General features: G+C 43.1%; 1 protein-coding gene across 1 annotated transcript in view; it reads left to right on the top strand.

Moving 5' to 3' along the window:
• The first annotated feature begins 7365 nt into the window (after positions 1–7365).
• LOC115139298 (uncharacterized) overlaps positions 7366–18289 on the top strand; it is a 49165-nt gene continuing 38241 nt past the window's right edge. Inside the window, 10 exon segments of the mRNA XM_065026969.1 lie at positions 7366–7474; positions 8630–8753; positions 8963–9048; positions 9185–9299; positions 9516–9631; positions 10034–10119; positions 10255–10398; positions 11049–11165; positions 11337–11465; positions 11654–11728. Coding sequence (XP_064883041.1) covers positions 8631–8753; positions 8963–9048; positions 9185–9299; positions 9516–9631; positions 10034–10119; positions 10255–10398; positions 11049–11165; positions 11337–11465; positions 11654–11728 — 991 coding nt within the window. The 5' untranslated portion in view covers positions 7366–7474; position 8630.

Genomic DNA, 18289 nt, shown 5'->3' with positions numbered 1-18289 from the left:
TCCCTCACTAGCTTTAAGCACCAGCTGTCAGAGCAGCTCACAGATCACTGCACCTGTACATAGACCATCTGTAAACAGCCCATCCAACTACCTCATACCCATACTGTATTTATTTATTTATCTTGCTCCTTTGCACCCCAGTATCTCTACTTGCACATTAATCTTCAGCACATCCTACCATTCCAGTGTCTAATTGCTATATTGGAATTACTTCGCCACCATGGCCTATTTATTGCCTTACCTCCCTTATCTTACCTCATTTGCACTCACTGCATATAGACTTTTTGTTTTCTTTTTTTCTACTGTATGTTGGTTCTGCCCCTGAACAGGCAGTTAACCCACTGTTCCTAGGCCGTCATTGAAAATAAGAATTTGTTCTTAACTGACTTGCCTAGTAACTAAGTGTTATAAGTGTCGAACTGCTGTCCTTTATCTTGGCCAGGTTGCAGTTCTAAATGAGAACTTATTCTCAACTAGCCTATCTGGTTAAATTAAGTTGAAATAAAATAAAATAAATACAGGAGAGGACTCTCCCCCATATTGTTATCCCCTACCATGATCCTCGCCGCCCTCAGCTGGCGGTACCTAAGCACTACAGCTGGACAACCTCCCGGCACCGCAGACATGCCGGGCCATTGAGCCCACTCAATCCCGACTAACCCTCACCCGGCATGGGGTGCACGACTGAGATGCTCCCCTCTCTCCTGAGGCCTGGTTGGAGGAATCTTACCCTCCCATTCACCTGTCCTGTTTAACTCACCTGTGATGGTCCGTAGAGGCCTGTACTATGGGTGTCACTGGTAGCAGGGTTGTCTTATTGTGTTTGATAGTGTATTGCAGTAGTCTTACGTTCCGTTACACTTGTCATACTCACGTCAGATACACACGGTATCTGGCAAATCTCTTTTCCTAATTTAGTGTTTTGGTTTAGTTTTATGTAGATTTTTGTTATTTTGTAACCACAGCCCTTGTTCTGTTTGTCAATTTCTTTTCAACATGTTTTGAAAGTGAGAATACCAATAGAGCTATAATGGATTGCAATTATCAAATGAAACTTTAATTTGAAATGTGAATAGGATTGAGTAAAGTCTTAAGACACAGCACACAGCTCGCACACACATACAGGACATTGAGATGAACAAACATACATATGTAGTCTGTTGTTTCTTTTGGCTTGGTTTGTAATGTTATTTTTTAATCTCATGTCAGAGTCAATAGCAATTGTAATGACAACACAATGGTTCTGTTTGATATGTTTTATAAGTGTCTGTCTATCTCCATAGCATGAACTAAGATGGCTGTACTGTGTTTATGTACAGTATAGCTACATAGTGACACTGTTGTCACATTCAATCATAGTAAACTGGGCACATCTCAATAGTCTAAAGTTGCCTCCTCCCCTCGTATTCTCTACCTCAACTGCACTGATCTGAAAAGACGTAATAGCAAATATGAAACAATATGACAGAAGCCTAGCTTAGCTTTCATCTATATGTCTGTGTCTTTCTCATTGTGGACAAAGTAAAGGGGACTAGGAGAGGAAGCCACATTTGTCTTTTGAGACATGCCCAGTGTAAGATGATACAGTGACACGAGCCAACCAGACGAGCTAAGTGACTTCTATGAGCGCTTCGAGGAAAGCAACACTGAAGCATGCATGAGAGCACCAGCTGTTTCAGACGACTGTGTGATCACACTCTCCGTAGCCGATGTGAGTAAGACCTTTAAACAGGTCAACATTCACAAGGCCGCAAGGCCAGACGGATTCACAGGATGTGTACTCCGAGCATGCGCTGACAAACAAGCAAGTGTCTTCACTGACATTTTCAACCTCTGTAATACCAACATGTTTCAAGCAGACCACCTTAGTCGTTATGTGCAAGAACACTAAGGTAACCTGCCTAAATGACTACTGACAGGTAGCACTCACTTTAGTAGCCATGAAGTGCTTTGAAAGGCTGGTCATGGCTCACATCAACACCATTATCCCAGGAACCCTAGACCCACTCCAATTTGCATACCGGCCCAACAGATTCACAGATGCACAATCTCTATTGCACTTCACACTGCCCTTTCCCACCTGAACAAAAGGAACACCTATGTGAGAATGCTATTCATTAACTACAGCTCAGCGTTCGAACACCATAGTGCCCTCAAAGCTCATCACTAAGCTAAGGACCCTGGGAGTAAACACCTCCCTCTGCAACTGGTTCCTGGACTTCCTGACGGGCCACCCCCAGGTGGTAAAGGTAGGTAACAACACATCTGCCACACTGATCCTCAACACGGGGGCCCCTCAGGGCTGCGTGCCCAGTCCCCTCCTGTACTCCACATCACCAACGAACTATCATGGTCCAAACACACCATGACAGCCGTGAAGAGGGCACGACAACGCCTTTTCCCCCTCAGGAGATTGAAAGGATTTGACATGGGTCCTCAGATCCTCAAAAAGTTCTACAGCTGCACCATCGAGAGCATCCTGACTGGTTGCATCACCGCCTGGTATGGTAACTGCTCGGCCTCCGAACGAAAGGCACTACAGAGGGTAGTACGCACGGCCCAGTACATCACTGGGCCAAGCTTCCTGCCATCCAGGACCTCTACACCAGTCGTAGTCAGAGGAAGGCCCTAAAAATTGCCAAAGAATCCAGCCACCCTAGTTATAGACTGTTCTCTCTGCTACCACATGGCAAGAGGTACCGGTGTGCCAAGTCTAGGTCCAAAAGGCTTACCCCCAAGCCATAAGACTCCTGAACAGCTAATCAAATGTCTACACCCCCCTCCCCCTCCCCACATGCAGGACCAGTCAAAGGTTTGGACACACCTACTCATTCTTACTATTTTCTACATTGTAGAATAATAGTGAAGACATCAACACTATGAAATAACACATATCATATGGAATCATGTAGTAACCAAAAAAGTGTTAAACAAATCTTACATATATTTTATATTTGAGATTCCTCAAAGTAACCACCCTTTGCCCTGATGACAGTTTTACACACTCTTGGCATTCTCTCAACCAGCTTCACCTGGAATACTTTTCAACAGTCTTGAAGGAGTTCCCACATATGCAGCAGGGATGCAAACTAGTCACCTTTCGGCGAAATTAGTCGTTTTGAATCGAAAATTGATGACCCAAGTGATTCGTGTAGATCTAATGAGAAAGATTTGGGCGTGGGGGCTTGGCATCGGATCACACTACTGGATGTAAGCGAACGAGTGATGCGCATTTGGAGCAATACTGGCTGTATCCAAGGCTCAGCCAACCATTCACATAACAACAGATTGCAGCACGCTACTGAAGAGAGAAGAGACAACCAATTTGCTAGTTACAGCATCAACGCGAAAAACAACTGCCATTTGGATAGTTTGAGGTGAGGGAGAAAGTGTGGTGGAACAAGTATTGTTAGAGTTAAGTAATGTTATCTTGCTAGCTGGATCAAATTCTCCGTTAGCTAGCCAGAGAAATGTTGATCAACATTAGCCATCTTAACTGATCAAATCATTTAGTTTATAGTGTGAAAATGAGCTACCGTTACAACATCAGATGAGCTAACATTAGTAACCTAACCTAATTTGCCGTAGTGTTAACTGGTATACGACTCCTTGCCGTTAGAACGCGTTAGTTGCTTACTGGACCCTGGCAATCTGTGTGAAATGTGGACTAGTTAACTAGCTAGCAAAGTAACTACTATCTATGAACTAATGTTTAACCTCTACAGTTTGTGGTTCATTTTCAGAAAGAGAGAATTAAGTGAAAATGAGGCGTTGCTTGTTAAACAAGTGGATTCAGTGATAAAGTGTAGCTGGAGCTGGGCCTGGCTTAAGCTGGATGCCACTATAGAGGTGAAAGGAACACAACACTTTCCCTCTTTCTCACTTTTTTCAATACAGCAGATAAAAGGGGTTATGCCAGGTGTTCTCTCTGCCTGAAGGAGATCAATTATGCCAACAAAGGGTATCTTGCTCTGCTGGCACATTGTAGAACAGATGTCCACAGGCAGAAAGTGTACACTGCAATAATGTTGTGTAGCCCAAAAACATGGCTTTTGTTGTGTTGAACTTGGCAGTAACACTGTGAGGCGGGATTATTACATTTTTTTACTCAGTGAACATTATTTTTGCACACTTGTAGCCTTGTGCACTTGATCAATGTCTACTATAGAGGCCACTATAATAGAGAAAAAATATCATGCCTTTATGTTTCATTCTATTTCTACTTTAAGATGTTTTTTTCCCAAGTGCAATATTTAGATGTGTGTGTGTGGTCACACGCGTTCTATTATAAAGGCGGTCATGGCTAACTGCAATATTAGTGTATTGTTTTTTTTTCAAGACTTGTAGTGTAATTCGCTGTAAAGTCAAGGCAACTGATAACATTGGATTGCTTTCTTTACATTTTTTAGCTGTGAGTTAGGTTCACATTAACAACTTTTTATTTTACACACAGACTGAGCATGTAGATCATATTCTTTATTGTTTATTTAGTTAAAACCTCCATTTCCCCCCTAACAGGGATTTTTTTGCATGTTTCGGTGCAAAAAAAAGTGTCACCTTTTTGGGCCCTCACCAGTTTGCATCCCTGATGCTGAGCACTTGTTGGCTGCTTTTCCTTCACTCTGCAGTCTAACTCATCCCAAACCATCTCAATTGGGTTGAGGTCGGGTGATTGTGGAGGCCAGGTCATCTGATGCAGCACTCCATCACTCTTCTTCTTGGTCAAATAGCCCATACACAGCCTGGAGGTGTGTTGGGTCATTGTCCTGTTGAAAAGCAAATGATAGTCCCACTAAGCGTAAACCAAATGTGATGTCGTATCACTGAAGACACAGACAGTGTCACCAGCAGAGCACCCGCACACAATCATACATTCTCCTCCTCCATGCTTCACGGTGTCACAACCGCCGTGTCACAAAGACACGGTGGTTGAAACCAAAACTCTCAAATTTGGTCTCATCAGACCAAAGGACAGATTTCCACCATTCTAATGTCCATTGCTCGTGTTTCTTGGCCCAAGCAAGTTTCTTATTATTATTTGTGTCCTTTAGTAGTGGTTTCTTTGCAGCAATTCAATCATGAAGGCCTGATTCCCACAGTCTCCTCTGAACAGTTGATGTTGAGATGTGTCTGTTACTTGAACTCTGTGAAGCATTTATTTGGGCTGCAATCTGGGGTGCAGTTAACTCTAATGAACTCTGCAGCAGAGGTAACTCTGGGTCTTCCATTCCTGTGGCGGTCCTCATGAGAGCCAGTTTCATCATTGCTCGTGATGGTTTTTGCGATTGCACTTGAAGAAACGTTCAAAGTTCTTGAAATGTTTTGGTTTGATTGACCTTCATATCTTAAAGTAATGATGGACTGTCATTTCTCTTTGCTTATTTGAGCTGTTCTTGCCTTAATATGGACTTGGTCTTTTACCAAATAGGGCTATCTTCTGTATACCACCCCTACATTGTCACAACACAACTGATTGGCTCAAACGCATTAAGAAGGAAAGAAATTCCAAGGCACACCTATTAATTGAAATGCATTCCAGGTGACTACCTCATAAAGCTGGTTGAGAGAATATGTCCACACTGCTCTATCCCATCTGGACAAGAGGAATACCTATGTAAGAATGCTGTTCATTGACTACAGCTCAGCATTTAACACCATAGTATCCTCCAAACTCGTCATTAAGCTCGAGACCCTAGGTCTCGACCTCGCCCTGTGCAACTGGACTGGGTCCTGGACTTTCTGACGGACCACCCCCAGGTTATGAAGGTAGGAAACAACATCTCCACCCCGCTGATCCTCAACACTGGGGCCCCACAAGGGTGCGTTCTCAGTCCTCTCCTGTACTCCCTGTTCACCCATGACTGCGTGCCCATACACGCTTCCACCTCAATCATCAAGTTTGCAGACGATACTACAGTGGTAGTATCAACAGCGACGAGACAGCCTATAGGGAGGAGGTGAGGGCACTCGGAGAGTGGTGTCAGGAAAATAACCTCTCACTCAACGTCAACCTAGCAAAGGAGATGATCGTGGACTTCAGGAAACAGCAGAGGGAGCACCCACCATCCACATCGATGGGACAGTAGTGGAGAACGTGGAAAGTTTTAAGTTCATCGCAGTACACATCGCGGACAACCTGAAATTCTCCACCCACACAGACAGCGTGGTGAAGAATGCGCAACAGCGCCTCTTCAACCTCAGGAGGGTGAAGAAAATTGGCTTGAAATTTGGCATCTCAAACACTGACAAACTTTTACAGATGCACAATCGAGAGCATCCTGTTGGGCTGTATCACCGCCTGGTAAAGCAATTGCACCGCCCTCAACCGCAATGCTCTCCAGAGGGTAGTGCGGTCTGCCCAACGCATCACCGGGGGCATACTACCTTCCCTCCAGGACACCTACAGCACCCGATGTCATAGGAAGGCCAAAAAGATCATCAAGGACAACAACCACCCAAGCCACTGCCTGTTCACCCCGCTATCATCCAGAAGGTGAGGTCAGTTCATCCCTTTACATTTGTGTATATAAGGTAGTTGTTTGATTTGATTTGAGAGAATGCCAAGAGTGTGCAAAGCTGTCATCAAGGAAAAGGGTGGCTACTTTGAAGAATCTCTTGACTTTATTTTAGGAAATACTTTCTAACACTTATTTTTCTTAGAACTGCATTGCTGGTTAAGGGCTTGTAAGAGAGCATTTCACTGTAAGGTCTACACTACACCTGTTGTATTTGGCTCATGTGACAAATAACATTTGATTCGATTTTTGATACAGAGACTGGTGGAAGCGGGACTGCAGCAGAACACATAGTAGCAGGCTGCTAAGTGTCCTTAACACAGAGCTTTGGTGAGTAGGAAGGCTGCAGTAGTGTGGTGTATCCTTTCTTTTCTGCTTCATCAGTGTCACAAAGGTCAATGTTGGTCCTTTGTAAATTAACCGTTTTTTTGGACATTGACTTTGCTGACAAGACAATGGATGATAGTTTTATAGTTTACAGACAGTAAAATTGTACACTCATTTAAGACGAGCTCAAGTCATGCTAGTTCAAAGTCCTGGGGGAAAAGACTGCAAAAACAGTGATTTTCATTTATGTAAGACTGTACATTCTATTTCAAACATCTCATAACTCAAACTGAATGGAAGAAAGGGAATGCTTTTTTCCTTACAGTTTTCTAACATTGTTGCAGACATAAGAGCACCTGATCCTCATTAACTTTGACTTTCATAAATGGTATCAATCCAAGGAAATCATTTTACAATAACTTTCAGGGCACTTGTTATCAGTGCCCTCGGAAATAGCCTTCGCCACAATCATGTGATATTTATGCGAGGGCAAAAGACTGGACTGGTCATGTGACAGTAATCCAGGTTCCTTTAAAACAGGAGAGTCTATAGAGATTCAGAATAAGAGAAGAACTGACAGACAGACTGATTGATTAACTGTCTGAGGATCTTCTACCACACAAACCATACAGGTAGATATAAGGATTTCTTCTGGTTTGTTATTTTAACTGGGTATTTCTCTCTAGAATCCAGTATTTGTGAGGCAGACTTGTAATGTTATGAAAGAACGAGCCATAGTTTATTTGCCAGAGCCTGTCACTGTAAGAAGAGGGAGGGTTTTTGAATTGATTGTGCTATTATCAACTCTAGTATTTGCAATAGCGAAACGTTAATGTGTTAAAGAGTGTTCATTTTACGTCAGAGGAATGACACAGTTTATATTGTAGTATCTGACAAGTGTATAATTACTAATAAATACTGTGTATAGTTGAACCAGCAATTTTGGGGTTTGGGTCCTGGATGCTGATTGAATGAAACAGCATTTAAGCCATGTGTATATATCAGACAATATATCACGGGTATGAAGGAAAGCAACTTGTTTACTGTTCTATTGCCGTTGGTAACCAGTGTATAATAGCAATAAGGCACCTCAGGGGTTTGTGGTATATGGCCAATATATCAAGGCTAAGTGTAATGATGTGCGCTGAGAATCGGGACGCAAGTTCAGGGAGTGTTTTAATAAAAGAAACAATCAACACAAACAACGCACTGACATGAAAACAGAGTCAATAACACCCGAGGAAAGAACCAAGGGGAGGGACAGATATAGGGAAGATAATCAAGGAGGTGATGGAGTCCAGGTGAGTTGTCATGAGGCGCAGGTGAGCAAGACGATGGTGACAGGTGTGCGGGATAATCAGCAGCCTGATGACTTAGAGGCCGGCGAGGGAGTATACGTAACACTATGGGCTGTAACTAGTCACTTTTGATAGCAAATGTATAGAATTGCAGAACATTTGCTATATAACTGCAACATTTTCTCTCACACTCATGGGGCCCCATATGCGGTTGTCCAGCCCTGCCCCCTTCGGTCCTTTTTCTTAAATAGCCTGCAGTAAGGCCACTTATTTAAAGCTCTCGTTAATAAGTAACCATAGAACTCAAGGTACATTTTCATTCTCACTTCCACCTCTGCAGCTCTAGTGGTCTACTGGGAGGAGGCTGCATTGTGACAGGTGCTGAGCTGCAACCTCAAACTCTATTCTTACACTCAGTAGACAAAGAGTAGCCTACATCACGGTTTGAAATACAAAAGTTAAGTCATGTTGTCTCCTGTCCACCTCCAGGATGTGTCGTCTGGCCCTCCTGTGTCTTCTCTCGGCCCTGTCTGTTAGCTGGGCTAAGCCCCGCCTCCCTCTACTGTCTCCTGAGATGGTTCAGTACATCAACAACGCAGACACCACATGGATGGTAAGTCCTACCAGGTCTTCCTGTTATAGCAGATTAGATCATTTTATAATTATGGATAGATAATCTAACTCATTCAAATATAATAAATAAACCCAGTCTATGCAAATGTTATCTTTGAAATCTTTCCACCGATCTTCATCTCTCCATATTCTCTCACTCCTATCTCCCTCTTGACTCTTTCCTTCTTTTTTTTTTTTACATCTCCCCAGGCTGGCCAGAACTTCCACAATGTTGACATCAGTTATGTGAAGAGTTTGTGTGGAACCCTGCTGAAGGGACCCAGGCTGCCAGAGCTGTGAGTGTGTGTGTTTGTCTGTATGGATTGACCAAAATGGACCCAATTCATACTGCTCTCATATTAATGCCACCCTACACATGCAGGCCAACATAAGTTATCAAAGCCCAAGCTTGTTCCTCTTCTCCCTCCACAGGGTGCAGTCTGATGAGGACATGAGTCTGCCAGACAGCTTTGACGCACGGCTGCAGTGGCCCAACTGTCCCACCATCAAAGAGATCAGAGACCAGGGATCCTGTGGCTCCTGCTGGGTAAGACAGTGGATGGATGGAGAGAGGAATGGAGGAAAATATTAGGGGAAAATAGGAGGAGGAGCAGGAGATAGTAGCCTTTAAAAGGAGCCTAATCACTGTGTTAATGTGATAGGAGATGGCGATAGAGCAGAATAACTCATCTGAAATCTTAGTAGCTATGACTGAGTAGCTGTGCATCCTAAACCTTCTCTCCCATGCATTTCCAACCCACAGGCCTTTGGGGCAGCTGAGGCCATCTCCGACAGGTATTGTATCCATAGCAATGGCAAGGTCTCCGTGGAGATCTCAGCTGAGGACCTGTTGTCATGCTGTGATGCCTGTGGCATGGGGTGAGTGTGTGTTTGGCTGTAAGTATAGCAGGTTTAGCTTATTCCCATTATATACTGAGTGTACAAAACATTAAGGAAACCTTCCTAATATTTAGTTGCAGCCTCTACTTTTGCCCTCAGCCTCAATTCGTTGGGGCATGTACTCTACAAGGTGTCGCAAGCATTCCACCGAGATGCTGGCCCATGTTGACGGCAATGCTTCCCAAAGTTGTGTCAAGTTGGCCAGATGGCCATCAATAAGGGATCATAACTTTCACCTGTTCAGTCTGTCATGGAAAGAGTAGGTGTTCTTAATGTTTGTACACAGTGTATATTACAGCCAATAGCAGTGTATGTGATAGCTCATGACACCATGACATTGTAAGCAAGCTCACATGGCATGACTGAGGGGTGTGTGTGTAGGTGTATGGGGGGCTTCCCATCAGCTGCCTGGGACTACTGGGCTGAGTCTGGGCTGGTTACAGGGGGGCTCTACGGATCCAATATAGGTGAGTTATGGATGGCTCTGGCACTGGCATTGTGAAACCTACAATATGGATGTAATAGAAATGTCAGCAGTGGACTATATGGTTGGCTTTCTAGAGGATAAAATGACATCCTTAGTGACTGTGTGTCTCATACAGGCTGTAGACCTTACAGCATCGCTCCGTGTGAGCATCACGTGAACGGAACACGCCCCCCCTGCACAGGTGAGGGTGACACGCCTAAGTGTGTGTCCGAGTGCAACGCTGGATACACCCCCTCCTACAAGAAGGACAAACGCTTCGGTAAGAGACCTCACTGTGTACTAATGTTGAATATAACCTCCGACTTAAACAATGTTGTACGAGTGTATCTAAATGACTTCCAAGCTAAATCTGGTGTCACATTATCGCATTTTAAAGTATTTAGTCTTAAATATACTTCAATATCAAAATAAAATATAATTGCCACAAATATATTTAAGTATCAAAAATAAAAGCATGAATGTTCCTTATATTAAGCAAATCAGATGTCAGCATTTTTTAAATAAAAAATAAATAAAAAAATGTACTGATAGCCTGGGGCACAGTTCAACACTCAGATATTATTTACAAATGAAGCATTTGTGTTTAGTGAGTCTGCCAGATCACAGGCAGTAGGGATGACCAAGGAAGTTATCTTAATAAGTGTGTGAATTGGACCGTTTTCATGTCCTGATAAGCATTCAAAATGTAACAAGTACTTTTCGGTGTCAGGGAAAATGTATAGAGTAAAAAGTACATTATTTTCTTTAGGAATGTAGTAAAGTAAAAGTTGCCAAAAATATAAATAGCAATGCACATATACCCGCAAAAAACTACTTCAGTAGTACTTTGAAGTATTTTTTTTACTTAAGTACTTTACACCACTTCTCAACTGTGTACCTCAGTGTGTTGACCACTGTCGCCCCCTGTAGGAAAGCAGACGTACAGCGTTCCCCCGAAGGAACAGCAGATCATGACTGAGCTCTATAAGAATGGCCCAGTGGAGGCAGCCTTCTCTGTCTATGAGGACTTCCTCCTTTACAAGACCGGTGAAACTTATATTTATTTTTCCTCTCTCACACACACATCCACACAGAGGCGCAAGCACAGACAAACACTCACACACACTCCATAGACTATGCATGCACTCACAGATCTGACATGTTCTGACAGGTTGTAGACTCCCAAGGGGTCACTTTATCTCTGTTCTATGTTGCCAGGTGTGTACCAGCATGTGACTGGACAGATGCTGGGGGGTCATGCCATCAAGATCCTGGGCTGGGGAAAGGAGAATAACACCCCCTACTGGCTGGTTGCCAACTCCTGGAACACAGACTGGGGTGACAATGGTGAGGGTGGCTAACAGCAGACACCATTGCATACCACTGTCACTGACTCGATACTCTTATTTTGCTTTGTATAGATGGACATTTCAATATCTTCATGTATAATACTGTTGATGTGACATGCAGTATAATGGTGTGATATGATACCTTCGGCCTAATGTATGACTCATCTGTATTGGTTCTCTTTGAAGGGTTCTTCAAGATCCTGCGGGGAAAGGATGAGTGTGGCATTGAATCCGAGATAGTGGCGGGGATACCGCGGCTTTAGATTAATATTTTAAGGCTGTGTTCAGAGGGTGCTCTCGATGGCCTATCCACCACCCTGCCTCCTAATTCAAAGCGAGGGTGTCCTGCTTAATCCTCAGTATGGATGTCTGGGTTTCATAACTGACCCGTTTTAAAATGTAGATTCATTCTATGCTCTTCGGGTTGGTTTGCCAGACTCAGTTTAAGCCTAGTCCTGGACTAAAGGCTAGTTCAATGGAGATTCTATATTTACCATGCTTTTTACTAGGCTTAATGTGTGTATATGAAACCGGCCTTTTACGATCGTAATATTTAAAAGCTCCTCATAAACTGCTTATGTTGTTGAATTCTGCTTTAGTCGTCATTTTCTCTACTTTCTCCATATTGACTGGTGCAATATTCAACTTGGGTATTTCTTCATTGATAAGCATTCACAAAAAGTGTAGAATACACAACAATTTAATATGTTGTTCATGTTATTAACACAGGAAATACAAATTAGTTCCTCAAATCCTATCCACATTCAATTGCCAGGGTCAGAGGTTCCAAGCCTGTTCTATTCATTCTATTGCTATGATCACTTGCACATAAGGCAGACGGATCAACAAAAATGAATGAAAATACACATTTCCAAGATAACGATGTCTGGAGTGTGAATATAACATGTGTATTGGGCCATATACAGTGGGGCAAAAAAGTATTTAGTCAGCCACCAATTGTGCAAGTTCTCCCACTTAAAAAGGAGAGAGGCCTGTAATTTTCATCATAGGTATACTTCAACTATGACAGACAAAATGAGAAGAAAAATAAATACAGAAAATCACATTGTAGGATTTTTAATGAATTTATTTGCAAATTATGGTGGAAAATAAGTATTTGGTCAATAACAAAAGTTTCTCAATACTTTGTTATATACCCTTTGTTGGCAATGACAGTGGTCAAACGTTTTCTGTAAGACTTCGCAAGGTTTTCACACACTGTTGCTGGTATTTTGGCCCATTCCTCCATGCAGATCTCCTCTAGAGCAGTGATGTTTTGGGGCTGTTGCTGGGTAACACGGACTTCTCAACTTTTTTATGAGGTTGAGATCTGGAGACTTGCTAGGCCACTCCAGGACCTTGAAATGCTTCTTACGAAGCCACTCCTTCATTGCCCGGGCGGTGTGTTTGGGATCATTGTCATGCTGAAAGACCCAGCCACGTTTCATCTTCAATGCTCTTGCTGATGGAAGGAGGTTTTCACTCAAAATCTCACGATACATGGCCCCATTCATTCTTTCCTTTACACGGATCAGTCGTCCTGGTCCCTTTGCAGAAAAACAGCCCCAACGCATGATGTTTCCACCCCCATGCTTCACAGTAGGTATGGTGTTCTTCGGATGCAACTCAGCATTCTTTGTCCTCCAAACATGACGAGTTGAGTTTTTACCAAAAAGTTATATTTTGGTTTCATCTGACCATATGACATTCTCCCAATCTTCTTCTGGATCATCCAAATGCTCTCTAGCAAACTTCAGATGGGCCTGGACATGTACTGGCTTAAGCAGGGGGACACGTCTGGCACTGCAGGATTTGAGTCCCTGGCGGCATAGTGTGTTACTGATGGTAGGCTTTGTTACTTTGGTCCCAGCTCTCTGCAGGTCATTCACTAGGTCCCCCCGTGTGGTTCTGGGATTTTTGCCCACCGTTCTTGTGATCATTTTGACCCCACGGGGTGAGATCTCGCGTGGAGCCCCAGATCGAGGGAGATTATCAGTGGTCTTGTATGTCTTCCACTTCCTAATAATTGCTCCCACAGTTGATTTCTTCAAACCAAGCTGCTTACCTATTGCATATTCAGTCTTCCCAGCCTGGTGCAGGTCTACAATTTTGTTTCTGGTGTCCTTTGACAGCTCTTTGGTCTTGGCCATAGTGGAGTTTGGAGTGTGACTGTTTGAGGTTGTGGACAGGTGTATTTTATACTGATAACAAGTTCAAACAGGTGCCATTAATACAGGTAACGAGTGGAGGACAGAGGAGCCTCTTAAAGAAGAAGTTACAGGTCTGTGAGAGCCAGAAATCTTGCTTGTTTGTAGGTGACCAAATACTTATTTTCCACCATAATTTGCAAATAAATTCATAAAAAATCCTACAATGTGATTTTCTGGATTTTTTTCTCTCTCATTTTGTCTGTCATAGTTGAAGTGTACCTATGATGAAAATTACAGGCCTCTCATCTTTTTAAGTGGGAGAACTTGCACAATTGGTGGCTGACTAAATACTTTTTTGCCCCACTGCATGTATGTATGTATGTATGTATACCTTGTGTCGATCGGGGACGTGCCCGTTGATGACAGCCAGTGCGTCTGGGAGGGTCAGGCCAGTCGTCTCACCGTCCCCCAGAGCCAACACATCACACAGGGTCAGAGCTGTGGGCTTCTCCCCTTTCTCTGACCGGATTTCATAGCATTTGAGCTGCATGAAGGGGAGCAGGAAGGGTCAAATCAGATGTAGAGTAGATCACCATCTAAAATATAAATGGATTGGTCTTGTATAAATGGTAGATTTTCCTTATCAATAAAAGCTTGAAATGGTTTGTAGGCTACTCAAGCTGTCATTAGGTGGAAAATAGGTCGTCATAACATGATAACAAAACTAGATGAAGAAATGGGACTTGGATGACAGATATACTAATAGGCCTACCCTCTTGGTAAAGCCCTCAGCAGAAATGCCAATATTGGGCAGCAGAACAATTTGCCCATACATCACAGATCTGATAGAGCTAATAAAGTTGGATTTTCCTGACCCAGCAACAGAACCCTGACCCGCTTCAGAGACTGGCAGGCTGGTTTGAAGGAGACCAGATTCTCCTTCAGAGCATCCCTGCCCCTAGTGATATGAGTTTGAGAGAAGTGATAAATATGAAATATTATTTAATCATCAGATGCGTTTGCCTTGTTATAGCAGGAAGGCAACAACCAATTTCTTGATTTTGGTGGGGTAAATATTTGGTCATTGAAAATGTGACCTTGCTAATAAGTTGACTGTATAAATGACCATATCAACCTTGTTCTCTAAAATATTAGAAATAATGATATGCATAGCCTACTTCTCAGTCCACACCAGGATCCTCCAAGGGCCGGTAAGCAGCACACTCCCAGCATCTTAGGACAGTGAACAGTAGGCTACATCAGCGACATCTTAGTCTATGTATGGTACAGTAGTTACTGGCTATAATTAAGCCATCGGTTACCTTAAAAATTCCCTTTATAAACTCATTAAATTAAAAACAGTAGGGTAGGGGGATTGAAGTAGTGTTGGCAGAGAACAAAATAACAGTGATCACCGACGTACCTAGCCCTTGATCATACCTTAGTTCCATTACATTACACATATGGGTAATTGGAGGATGGCATCTTCAGTAGGGGGTGGTTGTTAAGATCCCCGACGCTCAATCTGAACACGGAACTCAAACCGGCTGCGCGCGTGCGCCATCGTGCATATATTTATTTTGTCCCGCTTCTCCAAACGCGATCACCACACGCAGGTTAAAATTTCAAAACAAACTCTGAACCAATTACATTCATTTGGGCACAGGTTGAAAATCATTAAATATGTATGGCAATTTAGCTAGTTAGCTTGCACTTGCTAGCTAATTTGTCCTATTTAGCTAGCTTATTGTTGCCTGCAAATTTGTCCTGGGATTTAAACATTAGGTTGTTATTTTACCTGAAATGCACAAGAACCTCTACTCCGACAATTAATCCACACATAAAACGACCAACCGAATCGTTTCTAGTCATCTCTCCTCCTTCGAGGCTTTTTCATCGTTTAATTTGTATTCTGGATTCACAAATGTTGCCTTTATGGCTCAAAGTAGAATGGAGCGCAAGGTTGTTGGAAAATGTCTGTCCCAAAGCACTGGCTATGAAACGAAACTTCTTCTTATTTGATGAGGTTTAACGGTAGTTGGCATCCAATAAATGTTGCATTACCGCCACCTACTAGACTGGAGTATACTTATACTTTGCATAAAAAAAATATTTTACAAAAATACAACAAATACACCACACCAACACACACAAAACATTTTTTTTACCATACTCCATTATTTAAATATATTTAGTCCTACTTCAGGCCAACAGCCTGAAAGGATGGGACACAACCACTTAACACACTTTGTAACTCTTCTGATGTAGTTTCACACACACAAATACCTCTCTGCAGCTGCACCCACAACCTGTATTTTCTGCGACTTAAGATTCGTCCCTACAGTACCGTTGATAAGAATGGCTATAAATACAATCTTGCTTAAACATATATCACTTGTTGCCCTATCCCTCTGTACTGGTACAAATCTACTATTCACACCACTCCTCTCAGGATCCCTCCCTCTGTACTGGTACAAATCTACTATTCACACCACTCCTCTCAGGATCCCTCCCTCTGTACTGGTACAGATCTTCTATTCACACCACTCCTCTCAGATCCCTCCCTCTGTACTGGCACAGATCTTCTATTCACACCACTCCTCTCAGGAACCCTCCCTCTGTACTGGCACAGATCTACTACTCACACCACTCCTCTCAGGAACCCTCCCTCTGTACTGGCACAGATCTTCTACTCACACCACTCTTCTCAGGATCCCTCCCTCTGTACTGGCACAGATCTTCTATTCACACCACTCCTCTCAGGATCCCTCCCTCTGTACTGGCACAGATCTTGTATTCACACCACTCCTCTCAGGATCCCTCCCTCTGTACTGGCACAGATCTACTATTCACACCACTCCTCTCAGGATCCCTCCCCCTTGACCCATCTTACTCTATTTTCTTCACTGCCTCAGCACATGACAACTTCTGCACTACTCTAACTCTGAAACCCTCAACCTGCCTTTCTTGCACGGGACATTTCGGATCCCCAGCCCCAAGGGCACCCCTACAATGAACAAATACCACTACTTTCCCCAATGCTACACATTCCTTTGTCTCATGCCCTTCTGCACACTTCTCACACCTAGGAACTTCCCTTCTACACACTGGTGCCACGTGCCCATAAGCTTGACACATGTAACAACTTAATGTATTTGGTATAAAAGCTCGTACAGGATAACTTATATATCCTAACATCAATTTGTCGGGCAGACTCAACATCAAAACTCATAAGAACAGACAATGACTCTTCTGTTTCTCCACTCACGCCACCCTGCCTGCGTCACACCAAACAACGAGCATCAAACACCGGGAATCTTCTCCTTCAGTTTGTCAGCTTTCACATTTACCTCTACCCCAGTAATCACTCCTTTCAGTGGTGCCCTTCACATCTCTTACCCCATTTGTTTAACACGGAGCGCCTGCTCCCTCTGACCAGCAGAAACACAAACAATTATCACAAGACCCATTCTGGTTACCCTCACTGATTCCACAACACCCAACTCTGTTTTCACCCACCCTGAAACATCAAATGGTTCAGCCAAAATGCAAGGGCCCAATTTTTCCCAAAACTTCACTCCTACTGTCACAGATTCATCTTTATCCTGACCCTCGGTGCAAGCCTCAGGCTCCGAGAACTTCACCACACCTACACTTCCAATACTTTTCCCTCATTCACTTCCATTTCTCTTCCTGTCTTCAACTCACTCTGCTTACATTTTCCACCATTTTTCTTTAACAAACCATCTCCCCTTTTCCCTCCATTTTTAACAGACTCAAGCTCAACCTGTTCCTCCCTCTCTCTCTTAGACCTCCTCTGCCTCTCTTTTCCCCTCCATTCCTCCTCCATTTTCCAGGTATAACTCTCCTTATGATAATACTGTACTTCTCCTTACATACATCTTGTTCTTGCCTTGTCAAGGGACGCCATTTAACTGGCTATCACAATCTCCGTACAATCAGCACAAACCCCTCGGGATGTAGCGCTCATCAGTGCATCCCACTTGTTCACCTGGGAAACTAAATGTATTTATTTCACTGATTATAAGGGTGGACTTAAATGTGGTCAGGGCCAAAGGTTAGTATCGCCAGTGAGATTTGGTCTATTAGCCTATAACCTGCTTTAGAGAAATGTATTCATCAAATATTGTAAGAGTTTTCATTGTCTGCTTAGATGCCCCATTTATTTATCCTACGGTTCTAACTTGGTGTACAGGGAGAGCACTATAAGATTGGCCCATGTTCTGAATTCTGTCGCTGTACATTTCAAAAGTGCCAAACAAATGGTTATATTGACTAACGTTACGTCCGTCCTAGGTCACTCATTGTCTTAATCTACGGATTAATCTACGGATCTATTACGGATTGCCTCTTATCCACTTGTCGTCCCCTTATGTCGTAGTTAGTACATCTCAATTGTCATTAGAAACCACATTTGTTTAAGCAAGTCAGCCATATCAGCTATGTTTTGTTAACAAGCAGTAAATGAGACTGAATGAACTGTTTCGCTGCCAGACAAGGCTCCGCTGATAGCCAGGTGTAGCAGTGGTAATAAGTTAGGGCCCACAAAAAGCTGTCCTAACAGTTTGTGGGCACCGTTTGTCACCTTTATAGTGCAAGGAATGTATTGTTTAGTGTTGTGGCTTTGCTGGCATGTATTCCACTTGTTTAT

Source organism: Oncorhynchus nerka, linkage group LG13 (genome assembly GCF_034236695.1).
Source record: "Oncorhynchus nerka isolate Pitt River linkage group LG13, Oner_Uvic_2.0, whole genome shotgun sequence".
In the NCBI taxonomy this organism is placed as follows: domain Eukaryota; kingdom Metazoa; phylum Chordata; class Actinopteri; order Salmoniformes; family Salmonidae; genus Oncorhynchus; species Oncorhynchus nerka.
This window is presented reverse-complemented; position numbering and strand designations above follow the sequence as displayed.